The sequence below is a fragment of the Harpia harpyja genome, chromosome 8 (genome assembly GCF_026419915.1).
Source record: "Harpia harpyja isolate bHarHar1 chromosome 8, bHarHar1 primary haplotype, whole genome shotgun sequence".
NCBI lineage: Eukaryota > Metazoa > Chordata > Aves > Accipitriformes > Accipitridae > Harpia > Harpia harpyja.
This window is the reverse complement of record NC_068947.1, coordinates 52,874,505-52,895,241: the sequence shown is the minus strand read 5'-3', so window position 1 is coordinate 52,895,241 and position 20,737 is coordinate 52,874,505. Positions and strand designations below refer to the sequence as shown.

Below are 20,737 nucleotides of genomic sequence, written 5' to 3'. Positions count from 1 at the left end.
AGCTGGCAAGAGCAGGGACACAGACAAGGCATTTTCTTGATCAAAACAGGAAAGGAATAAAAAGAGAGCTGTCAAAAGCTGCATACTACTGTGTTTTGCCAGGCTAAAACCAGCAGGTAAAGCAAGTGGAGTGTGAGCTCTGTGTTTGTTATTCTGTGAATGAACTACATTAAGTTTCAAAGTAACAAGCTGTTTGTTTATTTACAATCTAATTGCCAACTCTGAGCACTCACCAAAGGTCCCTAAGAATTTAATTTTTTTTTTATTGTTTTCTTCTTATATAGGGACAACAAAAATACTCTTAAGGTTTAATTTTTCCCTTAGTGACATTTGTCAACTTTACCATCTTCAGCAAATTTGCCCAGTTATGTCTGGGACTTAATAAAAATTTCTATGGTCACTCGACAAAAAGAAACTTCCAGTTTCTCTCTTTACTATGCCCTATCTCTGCAGCATGGGCAGAGAATAAATGTGCTTGTTTTCACATTTCAGGTTTCAGCAACTGTTTAAATGAAGACAAACTTTTTCAGCAAGTAGAAATAGGAGGTGCATAGTAAAACGTGGCACCTTGTGGCATAAAGGATTTTGTCCTGTTTATTAGGAATAAGTGGAACCCATACACAAAAAGTAGTAATAATAGAGGTAAGGGAAGTGAAAATAACTAAGTAATTTGCCTTTCTAAAGCACTTTTCATCTACAGGAAGTAAAGTACAAGGTTATGATAGAAGAAAACCCAAGATACTTTTAAAGTATTTTCAGGTATTTAGAGAAAGGGGTCAGAACTAAACTGAAGTCTGTGGAAAAGACATACGACATTCTCAAAATAAAGATAAGATATTAAACACATAAAGAAGGGAATTTCCGTGCTGTGTTCAGACTGATCGTCCTTGAAGATGATATGTGGGAAGATGTGTGGAACAAAGCTAGGGTCTTCATGCCATTTGCTTAGAATATGAGGATCATAGGATACCTGAAGAGGTGATGAAGGAGAATGTGAGAGTGGTAGATTTGGGGCTAGTATTAGAGAATATGGAGGCATATTAGAGAACATCAGAGGCATAGCTGAGGCTGATCAAACCATATGAAATATAATGAATGAGACACTGGATGCTTTCAGAAGGGGAAGAAAACCCATAAATAACTAGAAAGAACACACAGACCCTCGCAGGGTTTAGTTTGAAACCCAATTAAGTGATGACCTGTGAGCCAGTTGTCTGAAGTCCTGTTGTAGTCCATGGATCTCTAGTCACTACTGCTGAGTGAGTGATTCAGCTGTCTGGTCAGAATCAGAAAATAGCTGAACTTGGAAGAGACCTCTCCGGAGGACATCTTCTCCAACCCCCCCTGCTCAAGCAGGGTCACCTTGAGCAGGTTGCCCAGGACTACATCCAGACCACTTTTGAATTTCTCCAAGGAGGGAGACTCCACAATCCCTCTGGGTAACCTTCTCCAGTGCTCCGTCACCCTCATGGTAAAAAGTGTTTCCTTGTGTTCAGAAGGAACCTCCTGTGTTTCAGTTTGTGCCCATCACCTCTGGGCCTGTCACTGGGCACCACTGAAAAGAGCCCGACTCCATCCTCTTTGCACCCTCCCTTCAAGTATTTGTGCACATTCATGAGATCCCTGGAAGCCTTCTCTTCTCCAGGCTGAACGGTCCCAGCTCTTTCAGCCTCTCCTCCTGTGAGAGATGCTCCGTTGCCTTAATCATCTTTGTGGCCGTTTGCTGGATTCTCTCCAATATGTCCAGGTTTCTCTTGTACTGGGGAGCCCAGAAGCGGACACAGGACTCCACGCATGGCCTCCCCAGAGCTGAGTAGAGGGGAAGGATCACCCCCCTTGACCTGCTGGCAACACTCCTCCTAATGCAGCCCAGGATACCATTAGCCTTCTTTGCCACAAGGACACATTGCTGGCTCCTGTTCAACTTGGTGTCCACCAGGACGCTTTCTGCCAAGCTGCTTGCCAGGTGGTCGCCCCCAGCCTATACTGGTTCATGGGATTATTCCTGCCCAGGTGCAGGACTCTGCACTTCCCTTTGTTGAACTTCATGAGGATCCAGTCAGCCCATTTCTGCAGCCTGTCGATCCCTCTGGATGGCAGCGCAGCCCGCTGGTGTATCAGCCTCTCCTCCCAGTTTTGTATCATCAGCAAACTTGCTGAGGGTACGCTCTGCCCCATCAGCCATGTCATTAGTGAAGATGTTGAACAGTATTGGACCCAGTGTTGACCCCTGGGGTACACCGCTAGGTGCTGGCCTCCATCTAGACTTCATTCCAGTGGTCAGCACCCTCTGGGCTCAGTTGTTCAGGCAGTTTTCAATTAACCTCACTGTCTGCTCACCCGCCCCATACTTCATCAGGTTGTCTATGAGGATATTATGGGAGACAGCGCTTAAAGCCCATGCTGTGTTCTCCGTGAGGACATAGGCAGATAGGACATAGGAACAGTGGAAGACCCAGCACCTACTGGAATGCCATTTGGATGACAGAGGGAATGGTTGCCAGGGGCCTCTCAAATGTATGGGCAACTGAATTGCTCCATTGCTCGTTAGGTTCCACTGATTGTATTGACTGGGGATGGGATTCAGCTGCCTATCGTGGGTATCTGTGTGGAATATGGACTGAGTGTCACATGCCAGAGATGTTCATGGTCTACTGAGAATGGCACTTGGCTGTGCTCTGCAAAAGTGGGGATCACCATGTACCGTTATACTAGCCTGCACTTCCTTCACATTCTTTCCTTACATGTTGATTTAGGTAGATTTTTAGGCTTGCAGGCACATGTTGTTGGTCTGAGCAGATACTACAGTCAAGGACATCAGCTTTATTACAAAACAGCAGAAACGTGTCAAACATTAATATCTCAGAGAATGTAGCAATTTCAAGGTACTCAAAATATCTTAAATCCACCCCTGTGTGCTAACAGGAAAAAATTTGTCCTGCCATGTAGAAGAGTTGCAACTGACAGCCCAGCAAAACTAGAATCTGGGAGCTGTATTTAACTGTTGTTTGGACTGCTTTACAGCTTTGATTAGGTTTTATATGTGCAAGAATTTTCCATACATTTGCTATTTTATAAATAGTATACAAAAAGCAGTCCTTTTTCCATCTTCCTTAGAGGTCTGATCTCACAACATGTTGTCTGCACTCATAATAGAATAAATATAGAATAGAATGGAATAGAATAGAATAGTTCAATTGGAAGGGACCTACAACCATTATCTAGTCCAACTTCCCAGATTGGATTGAATCAGGCCCTGTGATTTCAGCTGTCATTAGATGCAGACCTAGCATGTCTTCATTTATAAACCCCATGTGAAAAGAGCAAAATGAATAAAAGTGGCAAATCAACATAGAATTGGACACTTATATACATGAAACAAGCTTTGAAAGCAATGTTCTGTTATAAACATTCTTAATATTCGGCATGCATACAAAGGAAAATACTCACCTAGCACTTCTGTGGCAGCAGAGGTAGGGTAGTTTGGATGTTTGTTAAGACATAAAACCTTGAACTTTATATTTCCTAATTTATTAACACTGGGAGAGTAACTTTATCATACGCTAATGACGGGAAATATGTACTTAGTCCACCCACAAATATGTTTTACATCACCTTAGTATTAGTATTCACGTTACCTTAGTATGAAATTTTTCAAAGGAGAAATATAGATATCTTTTTTACTTGAAGTGGTGGGAGAGCTCCCTGGCCAGCATTTCATAAGTTTTGTCCTTAAAAGAGAGGCAAACACATGTATCAAAATCTGAACTCTGTCTCAGAGAGGTAGATTAAAGCCAACCTGTCTTGCATTGATTCATAGCTATTTTTAATACTGAGCATTTTTACTCATTTAGGCTTTTGCCTTAAGTAGTATCTGCTTATTAGGTACATATCACCGAAATGACTATTTTTAATACAGCAGACTACATTATCATGGGCTTTCCCACCACCCCCCAATTACCCCGAGTGATGGACATACCTGGATAATAGGGGCATTCTAAAATGCTGCGGTGCATGGTTAAGAGATATACACAGTGTAACTCTGGGCAAAGCTACTCCAGTGATATTTTGCTTATGTTTCCCAATATTTCTCATTCCACTAGCTTTAACCTGCTTCTGCATACTGCCCATCTGAGTAGACTAGCATTTATCATCATTGTTCTGGTGCAGATTTTGCTGTGCCTAAATGTACTACGCACAGTGCCAGCTCAGGTCTTTGTACCCTTGGCAAAAGATAACCTGTTGATGGGTAGCTGAAAATTCATAGAACCTATTAACATCAGAATAGATATGTTTTAACTAAATTACAGGACAAATATCCCTAGTTGAGTTTGAGTATTCCTTCCAGGTAGGGGAAAAATTGTGGATTGGGAAGAAATGAGAGGGGTGGCAAGAATAACTGATGGATGTGGGAAGGAGGGGAATGAAAAGAGATGGAAGGGCAGGAATGGAGGGGAGATTTAACTTTGATCATTCTGCAAAATCTTCATTTGAAACTAGAAGGAGGTGGGCTCTTCCCTGGCACTATAGCTGTGTATTTAGGTTTGCACCTCTCCCTGTGTGTGCTTTATGACCCATCAGAAGGAAGTTAAATTTTTCACAACATTAAAATGTAGTGAAATCTGTCTTCATCAAATGTTAACTCACCAATTATCCCATTCTCCTCACATTATCATTTGCATACAGTGTTATTCGTTTATGTCTCAAATGCTACATATGGTCTTGGTTAATTGCTGCTGTCTTCCATCCTTGTCTCGACATTGTCATTAGCAGGTGAAGTAGTTGTGCAATCTTGTTTGAAAGACAAGCAATTGTAAAAAATAAAAGGAGTAAGGATGAGAGAAAGCATTTTATTGTTTATACTCTTACATTTTTGTTTCATTTACATTTTTAACTGGTTCCCACTTGCCTGAGCTGTTTGAAGCCCATTTGAATTATGTCTTTCAGAATAATTTTATCTTGTTATTAAAAACAAACCTTTTATCTTTTTCACAACTAATGAGGGAAGAAAATGCTATTCTGCAGTTTTTGATCATTTGCCAAATGTCTCTGCTTCATTCCTCATATCAAGGAAGTTTATGTCTATTGTGTAAAACCAGTGGAGTTAGGTGGCAGCTTTTCATTGGCATGCTGTTTCTGGAAAATTTAAATGTTGCTGAAAATGTTACTTCCATTAGGAAAATGAGGGTTCCCTAGCTGCCTACCTGGAGGTTTCTTGGCAACATGACATTTTGCTTGCAGAGAGAAAGCAGAACTTGAGAAGAGCTTTGTGGACAGACAGCTGGCAGGCTGAAAGATCCTCTTCCAATTATCCTGAAATTTTTGCTTGGAAATCTCTTCCTTACAAGAAACTCATATTCTTTTAGCTTTTGCATGAACCTGGAGAGTGTGTGTGTGTATAAATTCATGGATGTTTTCTGTAGAAGTGGATTTTCATTCTCCAGAAAGCTTCACATGCAAGTGGCTTTAACAACCATTCATCTCCCTTCTGAGAAACATCCAGCTCTGAGGACATTTTTTAGAAGAACTAACTACTTCAGGAAGGGCCTGCTATTAAATAGATGTTCTGTACTTTTGTTGTCTTCAGGAGGAAAAAAAAATGAAAAGCAAAACTACCCCAAATAGTAGCTTGGATTGTTTCTCATTGTAATCTAATTTTAGTTCAGTGAACAGTGTTTGAATCATTAATCATATTGTCTTCAAGATAATATTTTGTTTCCTTCCTACTGATTTAATGAGTTTCAGGTTAGTGAGAAGTAATGGCAATTACACAAGTCTCAAAGTCTTGAACTGAACTTCAGACTTTTAGAATAGGCAATCAAACGATTTCCAAAATTGGTAGACACAAGTTTCTGCTTGCTTTCTGGTTTAAATTCATGCTTCCAAAGCCCTCTTTTGTGTTTGATGTCCAGATCCTTGCTTTCTACATAAAGGGAAGTTGACATTTTCCCACAGTAATTAATATCTGACACAGACTATAAGCACTTAATATCATAATGGAATCAAGAGAGCTAACAGCTCCATCTGGGTAGTACACCAGGCTGGCCTGTTCGCCAAAAGACAGAAACTTAGCAAGCTATTTAAGAACAGGCAGAAAAACTGTACATGCACACTTAACAGTTACCTTTAGGCTGTGGTTCCAGACAGTAGTGCTAGTTAGAAGCCCATTCAGACTGGACTTCTGTGGTTCAATGGCCTAGAGGGACTGAGAGTCTCAAATACAGTGGTAGTTTTGACATCTGGGCAACAATCCTGACAGGGATTGGCCTGAGATCCAGGAGCTAGTCTGAACACAGGGCTCCATATCAGGCTATGAAACTGAGATGCTTTCGTTCTCTATGATCTGCAACTGAACTGGGACCACTGAACTGAGGAATGCTTCAAAGTCTGTTGCTTAACACATCAGTGTTCTCATCTGCCTCCATCTTGATTTGCAGCTGTGATCTGGTAGTGAAAAGCTTCCATTACTCTGATAGCCCATACTTGATTTTTTCCCTAGGAAAAGAATTATACTCTGGGGGAGAAGCAGAAGAGAGGTAGTGTGCTCTGTGTTTGCTCTGACCGCTATCACATTGTTTGTCCAAGTGTGATCCTAGAACAAGGCAGTGGCACTGAACACCTTGTCATCTTGCATGTAAAATTTGCAAATTTGAAGATCAGAATAATGTTCCAGCAATAATATAGATAATTTCATAATTCTTGTACATGATCAGTTGGATGTGGATTTCTTTGTTTTCTTTCTAAGTTGTCAGTGACTGTATCTCCCAGCAGAGTAGAATTGTGCCTGGATTTATTCTGGTTATTTTATAAAGTACTTCATAATGCAAATTAAGGGAGATTACAGGAAGAGCTGACCTAACTTATTAACTCATCATAATGAATATTCAATTATAGTTCATTGTTAAGCTTATCCCTTTGCAATCTCTCCTTCCTCTCTTCTATTCCAGTCCCCTCTGCAGTCCCTATGATGCATCAGGTGAGTCGTACTACCAATAGCATCACACTGTCATGGCCTCAGCCAGACCAGCCCAATGGGATCATCCTGGATTACCAGCTACGCTACTTTGACAAGGTGAGCAGAAAGTGATGCAGTGCTGATTGTTGTATAGTTGTTACGCAAAAGAGAACAGGGAAATCTTGTGTCTGGGAGATGCACCCCTGGATCAGGATGGGTAAGGTGGAGAAAAATGCACGCTTCATCTAACCTCAGTCCATTTGCATTCCCAACTTGGAATGATCTAGGGGCAATGCAAATAAAAAAAGAGAAGATAGCTAAGCTAAAAAGCTGTGGCTAACAACCTAGTAAGTTTAGCACCAGCTGACAGAAGTAGCAGTGGAAGGGGCTTAAGTTTCCAAATGCATATGTTGGAATTGGACACACTGCAACATTCTGTTTTGTGTTCGTGGAGGGAAGTCCTGTGTCCCCATTTGTGCCTGGACAGACATCTCTAAGAAATTCTGGGAGGAGGAATGCACTCTTTCATTCACTTAAGTGGTGGATATGAGTTACCTGTTTATGTGCTGGAATTACAGGGTGCCAAATACAAAGTTGTTCTCCATTTACATCTTTCATGACTCCTAATCCAACTGATTTGAGGGGAAGAAGTACGTAGGGCTGTTCAGACAAGCTCCCATTCCATATTCTTGATCTTTCACATAACCATTTTTGCAGGATTGTGCAGGGCTACTGTTTTTCTAGCAGTAAAAGCGCCTGCTATTTGTAATAAAATGTCTAGCAGCTTCCTGTATTTTTTATGGATATGCTTAGCAAGGAACCACAGGACAAGGTAGTTTTGTCTCTCACTCTTGTTTAGGTCAGGACTGAGGGTCTTTGGCAGAGCTTTGTGGGAAGCCCAGGCCCAAGGGAATGGAAAGCAGCAGTGAGGAACAATGAGTAGTGTGCGAGGAAGTCAGATCTGGAATGGCAGTTGTGGTTGGAAGGCTCTGTAACAGATTCAAATAATATTGGGCCAACATGGAAGCTAGCATTCCTTGGTGAGGACAGTGATTGGGGTGGGCAGAAGTCTCACATTCCTTTCTGGTCACTGACATTCACAGGCAGAAGATGAGGATAATTCATTCACCTTGACTAGCGAAACCAACATGGCCACCATATCAAATCTGAGCCCAGGCAAGATCTATGCCTTCCAAGTACGAGCTAGAACAGCAGTAGGCTATGGCCCATACAGTGGAAAGATGTATTTCCAGACTTTAATGGGAGGTAAGTGCTACCATTTTGTGCTCAGATCTGCATGTGACCATCTTTCACTTGGGTGTGTCCGTGAGAGTATTAGCTTATCCTCTGGAGGACTGCAACCAGACACTCCTACTCCACTTGTATTTCTGTATATCATAATTTGCATATGCAAGATTTGTTCACTCAAAGAAGCTTCATACTGTCAGAGCATCTTGTTTATGCTACCACCATATTCCCCAGTCCTACTGATTGTTGCCCCTGCACCTCTGACCAGCAGGAGCAGAGTGTGTCAGTAGAACTCTCTATAGGAGGGTGTTACAGTACGTAGCACTATACACTGCTGTAGTTTGGTCTCCAGCCATCACAGGACATCTTACAGCTGAATGCTCTGTGAAAGTCTTCAAGACAGGTGGGACACAGGTCATACACCCAGAAGCTTGCCTTCCAGCAGTATCACCATCTATTATTCATGCAGAGAGCAACATACTACCTTGTGATACTCTTTGGTCTGGATCAAAGGTATTCGTGTATGTCATCTACAAACTAAATTAATGGGGGACAATGGGATCAAAGCCCAGGTGTAGAGCTAGCCTATACTTAAGTGGCTAGTCAGGTGTCAGTGGACCAGGGGAAGGAAAAGTGGATTCAGAGGGAGCACTGGCTTTTCAAAAGTAGGAAGGAAGGCACTGGAGAAGCACAGTGACTGGAGGGGTAAAGGGATAACCAAGTCAAGCATTTGTTGAACTGCCAGGACTAGCCTGGGAAGCAAAGGGCTGGTAGGGATGGAATTATGGGTGAGAGCTAGTTGAGTAGAGGGGAGACTCTAACGGTTCCTGTCCTCTGCATTTGTGTGTGTATGCATGTGTCTTCCTTGCTAGGGGAGCGCTCGGAGATGGTGCAGGACCGACTGCCGCTTATCGTGGGCTCAGCGCTCGGTGGTCTAGCCTTCTTGGTAATTGCTGCCATTGCCATCCTTGCCATCATCTTCAAGAGGTGAATTCCTTGACCTGCTCATGTGCACTGCAGACAGTGGAACTTTCCTACCCCCGCTACATAACCCCGTCCCAAGGGAAACAGCCTGATCTACATTTATCCAGATGTCCTTGAGATGCCATTTTCTAATTAAGGAAAGATCCTGCCCCATTACTCCTATCTGAGGAGCCTCTCCTTTGGTAAACTGCTCATGTACTTAGCTGATATTTGGCTAGTTAGCAATATGAACACAAAGGAAGCATTTTAAAGCTGGTGCTCAAAAGACATTTAAATGCATCACTGTAAAGAAGGGACTGTAAATTGCATTTTAGGCAAGCAAGTGGAGAATGAAACAATGTAGTGAAGAAGGACTGGTGGAATAAGTATTTAGATCCACTATTTAGAAGGTGCTAATGCCCTTTAACCAAGGACCAAGAGACAATAGCTCATTTGCTGAAGAATAAAATCTGTACAACCCCAATGGTTCCATGGAACACTAACTCATAAAATACAGGTTAAAGAAAACAAATACCACTTCCCATTTTGGAAAGAAAGAAGGGCAGATAAGTCAATGTAGAGATAATCTGTTATGGCAAAAAAGAAGGACAGAAATTTTAAAGAGAAAGAGAGAAAAGTAAGGGTCACTACTTTTGTAGAGGTACAAAAGTAAACAATGGGGGTTTTGTTATTTGAAGAAAAGAAAAAGTCATTACCAGCTCCTTGAATTTACTGAGGTTTGAACTTAATCCCCTAGATGATTGTCAGTAATGGATTTCTGTGTCTTTGCTCTACTCTGCCTCTGCACAAGAGGGACTTTTTAGCTTTTTCTGCTGACCTAAAAAATGTATGAACTGCTTAACTTTAGAAAGTGACATCTAGTTTTAGTTATTTCTTTTTTGTTCTCTTCCCTTTTCTACATTTGTTTTCTCCTTCTGTTTATAGTCTCTTTTAATATTTTTCTTTCTGGAAAGAAAAGAATTACCAAGTATTGTTATATATGCACTGTTGCCTCCTTTTGTAGCTTTGAACTGTTAAAAATATAATTTCTTGTTACAGCTGGAAATGTGATATTATGTGCACAACTCAATAAAGCGTATATTTTTCTAAAAAAAAATAAACCAAACCCAGAATAAATTAATATTACCAAAACTGTGTTGGGGAAAGACATTAATGGGTTTCTGTAAATGTATCTGCATAAAAAGAAGTATCATAAAAAATAGATTCATTGATACTTGAAGGATCATGTGCAAATAATAGACAGTTGTTTGGAAAAAGTGGAGATACCAAATTTCTACTTTAAATTTGTCCTTGATAAGAAAAGTAAGTTTGAAGAGATAGGAAATGAGGAACATCACATGAAGTGAGTAGTTCTTTAAAAGGTTGAATATATGTAGAGTCAAATGCTATAATTTTAACTCGGTTTTGTAAATTGTTGGTACACATTTTCCAAGCAATATGCAATGTGAAACACCTATTTTAGCTAATTGTTGGGGTTTTTTTAATAATGGAAAACCATTGGTATATCAGATAACCTAAAAAACAATTGTGAATGTAGACCTGACTTTCAGATACAACAGCAGAGTTAGAGCTCTTACGTATAGGCCCCCAGTAAAGCCAATTTCTTTCCACAACAGAACAGATTTTGAAGGTAGAACGCTCTGTGCTTTTGCAATCTTAGCAGAATTTGAAGACATAAGCCTGACAAGTAAGAATAATACACAAAGTTACCTGTTAGAATGACAGAATTAGTTATGTTAGTAAAGAAAAGCAACGTAGGGTTTCATGATAATCTTGTCATCAGATGTTAATTGAATCAGCAGCTAGATGGTCTTGTGCTGAAACAGCAAAGCACATGAGTTGACACAAATCCGTGCATACAGCAGGGATACTACAGGATACTACAGGGTTTGATTTACAATCTAGTCTAATTAATATGATTTAGAAAAGATTGTAAACTAGCATGAAGTGTACACTTTTGGAAAAAAAATATGAAAACTATTGGGAACAAAGGCAGTAACTTGAAAATGGAAAATATGTTTAGAGCAAACCAAGAATACGATGAAACTTATAACACAACTAGATCATGTGGGAAAAAAATTGCTTGAATCACACACATTTAAGAGGAGAATGAAATCTGAGAAACGCCTATGCTGAGAAGGATCTATGCTTACTAGAAATTAGATGCATATATGCAATAAATATTACAATAATAAAGACTATACCGGTTTTGATCTGCACATGCAAAAAATCACATAGTGGAACAGATTTCTGTCCTTCTGGTTCTGTGTGGCTGGTTTTGGGTACCATACTTACGAAAAGAATAGTGAAAGTAAGTGCTGTTAAAGAGACCAGGAGGAAAAACGAAGAAGAGTTAACATTTGGGGGAAATTTACACAAATTAAGCATTAGAGTAAATGGCTCTTAGAATGTTTTTGAAGAACTTAAAAGGCATCACAGGAGATGGCTTAGATTAGTATTGAAAAGAATGATTCGTTGTAATTAAATGAAATTAAAAAGCAGTTTTAGCCTGAATAGCAAGAAAACTTCCAAGGCAGTAATGTTAGACTCTAATGTTTTTTTTTCAGGATAGTGCTGGAGGCCTTCTCATTTGTCATATCTAAAGTGGGGATGCAAACAGTGGTGTAAAGACTACCACATAGAAAACAAGCATGCACTAGTTACCAAGAGATGGGCAGGATTTTAACACCCATCTTCTATCCCTAAATTCAAGGATTCTCTGAGTCTTGCATTGAGAAGCCTACCCCAACATCCTATGAGAGACTCTTGTGTGTGTTTTGACTTTCCTTTCCTTTATGTCCTGCAGTAAAAGGCGAGAGACTCCATACACAGACCGCCTCCAGCAGTATATCAGTGCACGAGGTAAGAGTTCTTGAGCAACAGATGGCAAGGGCCTGTCTCTTTTCAGGACTCATTAACACCCATGTCTCTCAGGGTTTGATTCTGGTGATGTTTTGGGCTGTCTCCTCCACTGCAGGACTTGGAGTGAAGTATTACATTGATCCTTCAACCTATGAAGATCCCAATGAAGCTATTCGAGAATTTGCCAAGGAGATTGATGTGTCCTTCATCAAGATTGAGGAGGTCATTGGATCAGGTAGTGTGAGAATCTGCAGATTTTGAAGTGCCTTCTTGTTTACCTTGAGACCTGGCACATTACTGGCCTCAAATGGACCCAACCATGGTACCTCAAGTGTCTCAGGATAACTAACCTTCATTTTTACCAAAATTCATCTTAACCTACTTACCCTTAGATGCTGGCTCCAAACCAAGTGTAAAACACCCTTTGAAGACTCAGAGCTCCTCAGTTGAACCCGGAGGATATAGTCTCCAACCTGAGCCATCATCAAGAACTTTACCTTAATCCAAATAGTCCTAGTAACCCTATTTCCAAGCAGTACCTGGAGTCTTCCACAATAGAATGTTTTAGTGCACCTGACCAAAATTCCTTGCTGTGTTTCCTTACTTGAGGTGTGTTTCTTCCCTCCCTGACAGGAGAGTTTGGAGAGGTATGCTTTGGGCGCCTAAAACACCCAGGGAAGCGTGAATACACAGTAGCTATTAAGACCCTGAAGTCAGGTTACACAGATGAACAGCGACGGGAGTTCCTGAGCGAGGCCAGCATCATGGGGCAATTTGAGCATCCCAATGTCATCCATCTGGAGGGTGTGGTCACCAAGAGCCGACCAGTCATGATTGTCACAGAGTTCATGGAGAATGGATCACTGGATTCCTTCCTCAGGGTACCACAACTAGAGTCTCCACAACCGTTACCTCTTCATCTTGCTGTGTGCCAGTCTCAGATCTGATAATTTTGCCTGTCCTTCCTCTTCACTCCTGTCTCTATAAGTCCTCAGTTGCCCTCTTCAGGTGCAATAGAAATAATAGCAAATTACCAGAATAAGTGGGTTTGGGCCAACATGGTGAAAATAATCTGATAAAATTTCTTCATTATTTTAGACTTCTCCAGCTCAAATAATTAATGGTAAACAGTACTAAATTGTTTATCTTTGTACACAGCCTTCCAGTTCCTTATGTGCATGCTCCAAAGTTTGCTTTTCTAATAATGCTTTTCAGACTTTATTCCACTGAATGTTTTCAAGTTTCAACATTGTAATGAAGTAATGAAACTTGTAGTTATTTTTGGACTCGGAGTTTCTAGTGTTTTTTCTAGTAATGAAACATAAATACAGGCATTTTTATAGTATAGATGGTTCACTACTTTTTTTTTACTGATCCATATGCTAATTCAACCACAAATGCTTTGGCAGGTATATTTTGAAGAGCACGTGAACCCATTGTGTAGAATTGGATAGAACCCATTGTAAAGATCTTAAAACAGTAAGAGCAGATTTGTCTGCTCCCTTTCATGTAGCCATCTTAGTAGTTAATGAGACTAGGTGGAATATGCTAAAGGAGGCTATGGCTGCGAGATGAGACTTGTCTTCAGAAAAAGGTCACCAGTGTCTGACTTCATTTGAGATTCATTGCTTTAAGCCCACCCTCCTTTCTTATTTGCTGTCCCTGAACCTTCAGATTTTGGCTGAAGATAAGATGTATGTTCTCTAACTTCATAAATCCGCCTTGTTACCTTGCTCTTTGTTAGTCTTCCCTGTTGGCTTCATGTTCTCTGGTCATAAAAGCCTATGTTTGCCTCCTCACTTGCAGCAGAAGGAGGGACAGTTCAGTGTGTTACAGCTGGTGGGCATGCTACGGGGGATTGCAGCTGGCATGCGCTACCTTTCAGACATGAACTATGTGCATCGTGACCTGGCAGCACGTAACATCTTAGTCAACAGTAACCTTGTGTGCAAGGTGTCAGACTTTGGTTTGTCCCGCTTTCTGGAGGATGATGCTTCAAATCCCACCTATACTGGAGCTCTGGTGAGTTACCGCTATCGAGTGAGTTACTGCAGTGCTGCCAGCTATCATTTTTTCCTGTGTTCCTCCTTGATTTGGTTTACCCTTTTTCATCCATCTTGAGACCAGAGAGACCAGTGGGGTAGAGCGTTCTATCTTGTGGGCTGTCTATTCCAAACCAGCAAAAACCAAAAATAACTGAATATCTGATCCACTCTGCCATGTGAAATGGAGACTCAGTGCTGTTCTTTGTGGAATGATGGTGAATAGGACAAACCTCATAACCTGATGTAGGTGTTGTCTTTCCCCTTACATTAGCTTCTTACAAGAAGTATAAAGGACTGAAGGAGAGATTGAAGTCCTGTACTACCACCCTTCGAGAGTTGTTTTTCTCCCACAGAAAAGATAATGGGCATAAGTATATTTATGGGCTTACAACCAACCATCAAATGAATTTATTGCCTATGAAGGTCTGACACCTGTTATACATACTACAAAATGGGTGGGAGTATAACAGGTGGGTTGAACCTACCATTTGGTATGCAGATGATGAAGAAGAATTCAGTCACTGAAAAGTGAAATATGTGTTCAGATGTATGTGTTTTGAAGAACCAGCACCTAAATAATATTTCATCTGGCAGGTCATATGTGCAGTCGGAGAGGTCAAGATGGAAAAAGGAAGGAGTTAATGCTAGCCACTCAGTGTATCTGTCCTTGATGTTGCAGGTTGGGATTGTTTAAATGGCTTTAGATTTCCAGATGATTGTGACTTTCAGGAGGACTTTATTATCTGCCACCTCTCAAATGCTGCAAAGAAGAGCTATAAAAGTTAAAATCTATTATGTCATGGGATTTGTAGCAGCAAGGAGGCATGATTCTGTTTTTTCATCTATATTTGTCAATAGAACAAGGTGGAAACCTTGAACATAGCTTGAATTTAAACCAACAATGTCTACAAGACAGCATCAACTGGACTAGCACCCCATGCTCAGAGTTGTGTCGTGCTACCAGCATCTGATCAGTTCAGTGATGTCATTTTCACAAATAGTCCTTATCTCACTAACATTCTGGTTGCTCTCTGACTGCTTTCTAGGGCTGCAAAATCCCCATCCGTTGGACTGCCCCTGAAGCTGTCCAGTATCGCAAGTTCACCTCCTCCAGTGATGTCTGGAGCTATGGCATTGTCATGTGGGAGGTGATGTCCTATGGTGAGAGGCCTTACTGGGACATGTCCAATCAGGATGTAAGTTTTAGAAGTGGTGAGAATGTACATCTGCCTCTCTTCCTATTCAAGTAGAAGAAAGTCATACACCACCAAGTGATTGAAGCTTGTTTGTCTTTTATTTTCCCAGCTGTGATAAAGCTTTGTTCTTCTTTTCCTGCAGGTAATTAATGCCATTGACCAGGACTATCGCCTGCCACCACCCCCGGACTGCCCAACTGTTTTGCACTTGCTGATGCTTGACTGCTGGCAGAAGGAGCGGGTCCAGAGACCCAAATTTGAACAAATAGTCAGTGCCCTAGATAAAATGATCCGCAAGCCATCTGCCCTCAAAGCCACTGGCACTGGGAGCAGCAGGTGAGATGAGGATTTAATGCAAAATAATAGGGCTTGTCTCTCAGTAGGCATCATGGGGAAAAGAAGGCAGTAAATCAGGCTATATAGTATTTTTTCCAACCCTCTCATCTGAGACTGGAAACAATTAGGAAGGGAAAAAAAATTAGGGAGAGGGTTGGAAGAACTGTATATCCTGATTGACTTAATGGGTGATGAGGAGTTGTGAGTGCTGAATGTGAGGGGAGATAAGTCTCTTGATGAGGTGCACTGAGGATGAACTAGTGAGGGATCTTGGGGAATGAAGGCAGGGACAAATCTGGGTGCAGTTACACAAGATATTCTGTGATCACACAATACTGTGTGATCACAAGAGGTGATGAAGGAAGAGAAGACCTTAGTTTATGGAGGGAAGGAAATCGGTAGCCTTAGCTACAGATTACAGATTAGTTCTACTAATTAGAACTGCAGCTTGCATCCCATATTTTCCCAACCACATTTTGCAACCTGATGGAACCAGAGGCAGGAGGTTGGCAAAGGAGAAGTCTCTGGGGGCTAAATGGCACCAAGATTAGATGGCTGTTGGGCCGATGGTGGAATTACATCCTGCTGGCCTGGAGGGTTTTTCCCCTGTGGTTATAAACCTTGTCTCAGTGGAATGTACTCCACAGCTGGGGGAGGGAAACAGTGTCTAGTCATGCCCAGTTTACTAAAAACAGCACATAAAGAGAGTTTACAGCTTTGGGACAGATTCAGATGATGGGGAAAATAGCAAATGCTGTGTATAAACAATCATTTCTTTGGCCTTTTACTCCTATGCTTTTATCTGATGGGTGTTGGACCTGAAACAACGCACTCATTGTCGCATAGGTTACTTTCTGATCCAGGGAGTGCATCTAGGAGAGGGAGAGCTAGTCACAAAGGTAAAAAGGTATAATGTCTCATCTCTGCCTCAGAAACCTCCTTACTGCAACTCTTTGCCCATCTAATAGGTCTAGACCCAGAAAGTGTGGAAAGTTCTCGGGCAACAAGAAGAGAATGTGCCTGAGAGAGTATAAAATGGGAAGGAAGGATCAATTTCTTGGGTTAGGTTGATTGTTTTCAGGTGGAAAAGGGAACATGAGTAGTCTAGAAACAGGTCATCAAGGTGGGACTTTAGGAATCAGGGCATGAATAACAAATATTGTTCTCCATTTGGTGCTCTTCAGAGGTTGCATTCTCTCCCTCTCATAACTCTTACCTTACTGGAGTGGTCAGCTGATGTTGATAACTTGGGTTTTTAGAACCTGCCTCTTTTGCAGACCATCTCAGCCTCTCCTGAGCAACTGTCCTCCAGATTTCCCTTCACTCAGCAATGCCCATGAGTGGTTGGATGCTATCAAGATGGGTCGTTACAAGGAGAATTTTGACCAGGCTGGTCTGATTACATTTGATGTCATATCACGCATGACTCTGGAGTAAGTAGAGGGGTAGAGAGCAGAAGATACCAGACACTGAGTTTTCCATGCAGGAAGTGAAAGCAGTCTGAGAAGTATTTAGTAAGGGCTATATGGAGAATACATACACATGAAAAAGGAGAGGGAAGCCAGAGCAAAGTAGCTACTGTTTCTTACATCTTATTAGGGCCTCTGGACACCCTCCATAGCAATATACATTTGTAATCTGTTTCTATAAGCACCAATACTGATCCCATGTACACTACAAAACATATTGTCAGTATTGCAGAGAGACTGTTACATCAGAATATTCATGACAGCTGCCGCAGGTAGTAGCCACTTTTAAGGAGATGTGTAGAACCAGCCATACCATATACTGGGCTGAAGTGTTATGTAGAAGACAGGAGCCAGGAAAAGGAACATTCTTACAATCATAGAATGGTGTGGGTTGGAAGGGACCTTTAAAGATCATCCAGTCCAACCCTCCTGCCATGAGCAGAGACACCTTTCACTAGATCATGTTGCTCAAAGGCCTGTCCAACCTAACTTTGAACGCTTCCAGGGATGGGGCATCCACAACTTCTCCTGGCAACCTGTTTTAGTGTCTCACCACCCTCATCATAACAAATTCTTCCTTATATCCAATCTAAACCTGTTCTCTTTCAGTTTAAAACCGTTGCCCCTAGTCCTGTCACTACAGACCCTGGTAAAAGTCTCTCTCCATCTTTCTTGTAAGCCCCCTTTATATATTGAAAGACTGCAAGAAGTTCTCTCCAGAGCCTTTTCTTCAGGCTGAACAACCCCAACTCCCTCAGCCTTTCTTCATAGAAGAGGTGTTCCAGCCCTCTGATCATTTTCATGGCCCACTTCCAATGCTTCTTTTTGTATCATGACCTACCAGGTTCTGCCAACACCCCCTCCACCCACACACATTTGCCAAGCAAAAGCAGAAGCCTTGTCAACTGTTTCTCAGACAAAGATATGCATACACATTTATTTGGATCTACAGGGAAATGGACTGGGAGTGTTCAGAACAAGAAGCCCATTATAACACCTTCCACATCCTCTATTCTCTTGCAGAGATATCCAGCGTATTGGCATCACCCTCGTTGGTCACCAGAAGAAGATTCTAAACAGCATCCAGCTCATGCGAGTCCATTTGAATCAGCTTGAACCAGTTGAAGTGTGATGTTTACACCATCCTTATTCCACTAGTCTCAAACTCTGGAAAGGTTCAGGGGAATTCAGAGGAATTTTCACTGTAAGAAAAAAGAGATGTCAGTATGCTACTTGAAGACTTAATGCACCCAGAGAGTGCACACTACATGTCCCGTTCCATGAACAAAAACAAAGCCTTGTCATGATTTGAAAGCAGAGCTATATAACTGGTGGCATTTAAATGTGGCTGACATCATGCATCGGGAATGGGTTGGGGGAGGGAAAGTTATAGTAACATGGGGAGAAGATGGAATAATAGCTCGGACAGATCACAAGCACCTGTTGCCTCTTCTCTGCCAACAAAAGGTATCAGACAATTTTTATAAAGCCATCTGCAGGCTTTATCTGTGGCTGGGAGCCCAGCAAAGCTACAAAGACATAATAAAGGCAACAAAAAATTACCATTTTTTTTCCAAAAGGATGCCATTATGGTGTGAGAGATTATTACTCAGGTGGAGATGAGCATCAGGCTATCACTTGGTATGCCAGCTCAGTCCAGAACTGAAGTTCCAGTTAGTGTACAATATGTGGTAAGCAATAAGATATGTCACCTGGTAAAGAGGTTGAGAGTAAAGGGCTCAAAATTCTATGCTATATTTCATGTGCAGTTACTGGGTCTGCTCTATGATCCAGGAGGGAAACTTGCTAATCCTTTTTGCTGACGCAAGGAACAGCAAGTCCTTGGTGCTACATAACTCTTTTTATGGGACTGCAACAGAATGGAACAATAAGGATTCCTAGAATCCATCCTCCTGGATCTGCAAGTGGAGAGGGAAACAAATAGGTTCTGGTCCTCACAAGCCCATTCTTAAGAGGACAGGCATAAGTTGTGATGTTCTGAAATCCTGAGCACCCAGAATTTGGGTTTTGTTTTCTTCTGACCCTCTTACAGACATTGAAGAACATGACAAAAAAGTCTGAAGCCCTTTGCTGTTGAAAAATACTTGCTCTTTTTCTCACCCTAACCAGCTACGTCAATGTGCACAGGTGATTGTATATTGTTTCTGAAGAAAATGCAGACCCACGGTAGTCAACTCCAAATAGACACTTGGAACAAGGGAGGTGATACTCTTTCACAAGTTTTTGTCAAGAGTGATCAGGGAAGAGCATCAGTCCCACAAGTCACTTCAGTCCTTAAAGGAATAACAGTGTGCTTGGGATCAGCTATGTTGTCTGGTAGAGATGCATGAGAATGACCAGAATGACAGAGCTTATGACTCCCTTCAGACAGACTAGTACCTGCTTAAGGAGGAGCAGAGCTTCAGGACTGTATCTTTGTATCTATCCCTAGGCAGGAATATGAAAACATGAAGCTGAGCTTGAGAGGTAAACTCATAAACTATACACTTGTCTACCTCACCAACACATTGGAAAGGAAATGGAAATGGCCTTGTTAAGCAAGAGCCCAATGAAGACATTACATAAAAAGATAACCTTCTTTGTGTCTAGAGAGGAAATAACCCTAGCTGTTCCGATATGTCCCCATCTGTTGGCTCACTGTGAACTAGTCATGAACTTACTGTATTTCTCCAGCTGTCAAGGTTAGAATAGCACAACTTCTGCAGATACTACTCCTGTACAGATTTAAGGATTCTCCCAGTCAACCCAGCAATTGAAGACTGAGAAGCCACATTTAATATGTATTGAAGAGTCCCATAACATGACAGGAGGTGCTCCAGAATAGTTGCACTAGAACAGCCAACACAGTTGACTCTTTATTACACCATTAGAGCAACATTATTGTTAATTTTTTTTAGTTGACGAGGGAGAATAGCAGTGCATTCTTTCAAGATATAAAAAAGTCAATACAAAAACAATACAAGGAAACGAGAATAAAACATTGATGGCAGTACAAAGAGTGTGAAGATAATTAAAAAAAAACCCAAACACATTAGACTAGAGAGAGTCCAACCCTAGAAAATTTGAGTCTATTGCTTTTTAAAGGTTTTCTACAAACTTGTAATACAAATCCAGTTACATGTATGCTGACTGTCAGCTCCACCTACAGCATCTGAGACTGAACAAGTGATGTCCTCTTCAGAAAGTGTATTGAGCACAAGATGTTGAGGGCAATCTGTGGTCTCTAGCACCTTCCATATGTATTCACCAGAGGACAACAATGCATATTCATATGTGAGTGTCTTCTAGAAGTTCTGCTGGCCATTTGGGGAAACATGGCAGGCTATGTTTTCCATGTCTTCAGTGGTCAAGATTAGTGGAGAAATTGGTGATCTAGTTCAAATCCTATGGCCTTTTTTCAGCCTACTGGAAACTTACATGCAGAAAATAACTTTCTCTGTCTTCATGCAATGGGAGACAAAATGGGAGCCTTGTCTGAATTTCATACCAATGACAATGAGGTTTAATAGCCCCTTATGGGGAGGTGCAGTGAAATGAATTGTTTGGTTGTAGTTCAGGCAGTAGGACATTTACTTTTGCATATGAAGTCTATGGCAAAGTTGTTTTCACAGTGGGAGGAAA

The 20,737-nt window shown here is 41.3% G+C and overlaps 1 protein-coding gene across 12 annotated transcripts in view; it reads left to right on the top strand.

Moving 5' to 3' along the window:
* Window positions 1-20,112, top strand: part of LOC128145040 (ephrin type-B receptor 5) — an 80,041-nt gene extending 59,929 nt beyond the window's left edge. For all 12 annotated transcript variants that reach the window (XM_052794627.1, XM_052794628.1, XM_052794621.1 and 9 more), the window contains 11 exons: window positions 6,948-7,072; window positions 8,059-8,221; window positions 9,076-9,190; window positions 11,994-12,049; window positions 12,165-12,284; window positions 12,683-12,930; window positions 13,856-14,071; window positions 15,141-15,290; window positions 15,433-15,626; window positions 16,904-17,059; window positions 18,119-20,112. In XM_052794627.1, coding sequence (XP_052650587.1) covers window positions 6,948-7,072; window positions 8,059-8,221; window positions 9,076-9,190; window positions 11,994-12,049; window positions 12,165-12,284; window positions 12,683-12,930; window positions 13,856-14,071; window positions 15,141-15,290; window positions 15,433-15,626; window positions 16,904-17,059; window positions 18,119-18,227 — 1,652 coding nt within the window. In that variant the 3' untranslated portion in view covers window positions 18,228-20,112. The remainder of the gene's footprint in view (window positions 1-6,947; window positions 7,073-8,058; window positions 8,222-9,075; window positions 9,191-11,993; window positions 12,050-12,164; window positions 12,285-12,682; window positions 12,931-13,855; window positions 14,072-15,140; window positions 15,291-15,432; window positions 15,627-16,903; window positions 17,060-18,118) is intronic.
* The last annotated feature ends 625 nt before the right edge of the window (window positions 20,113-20,737 follow it).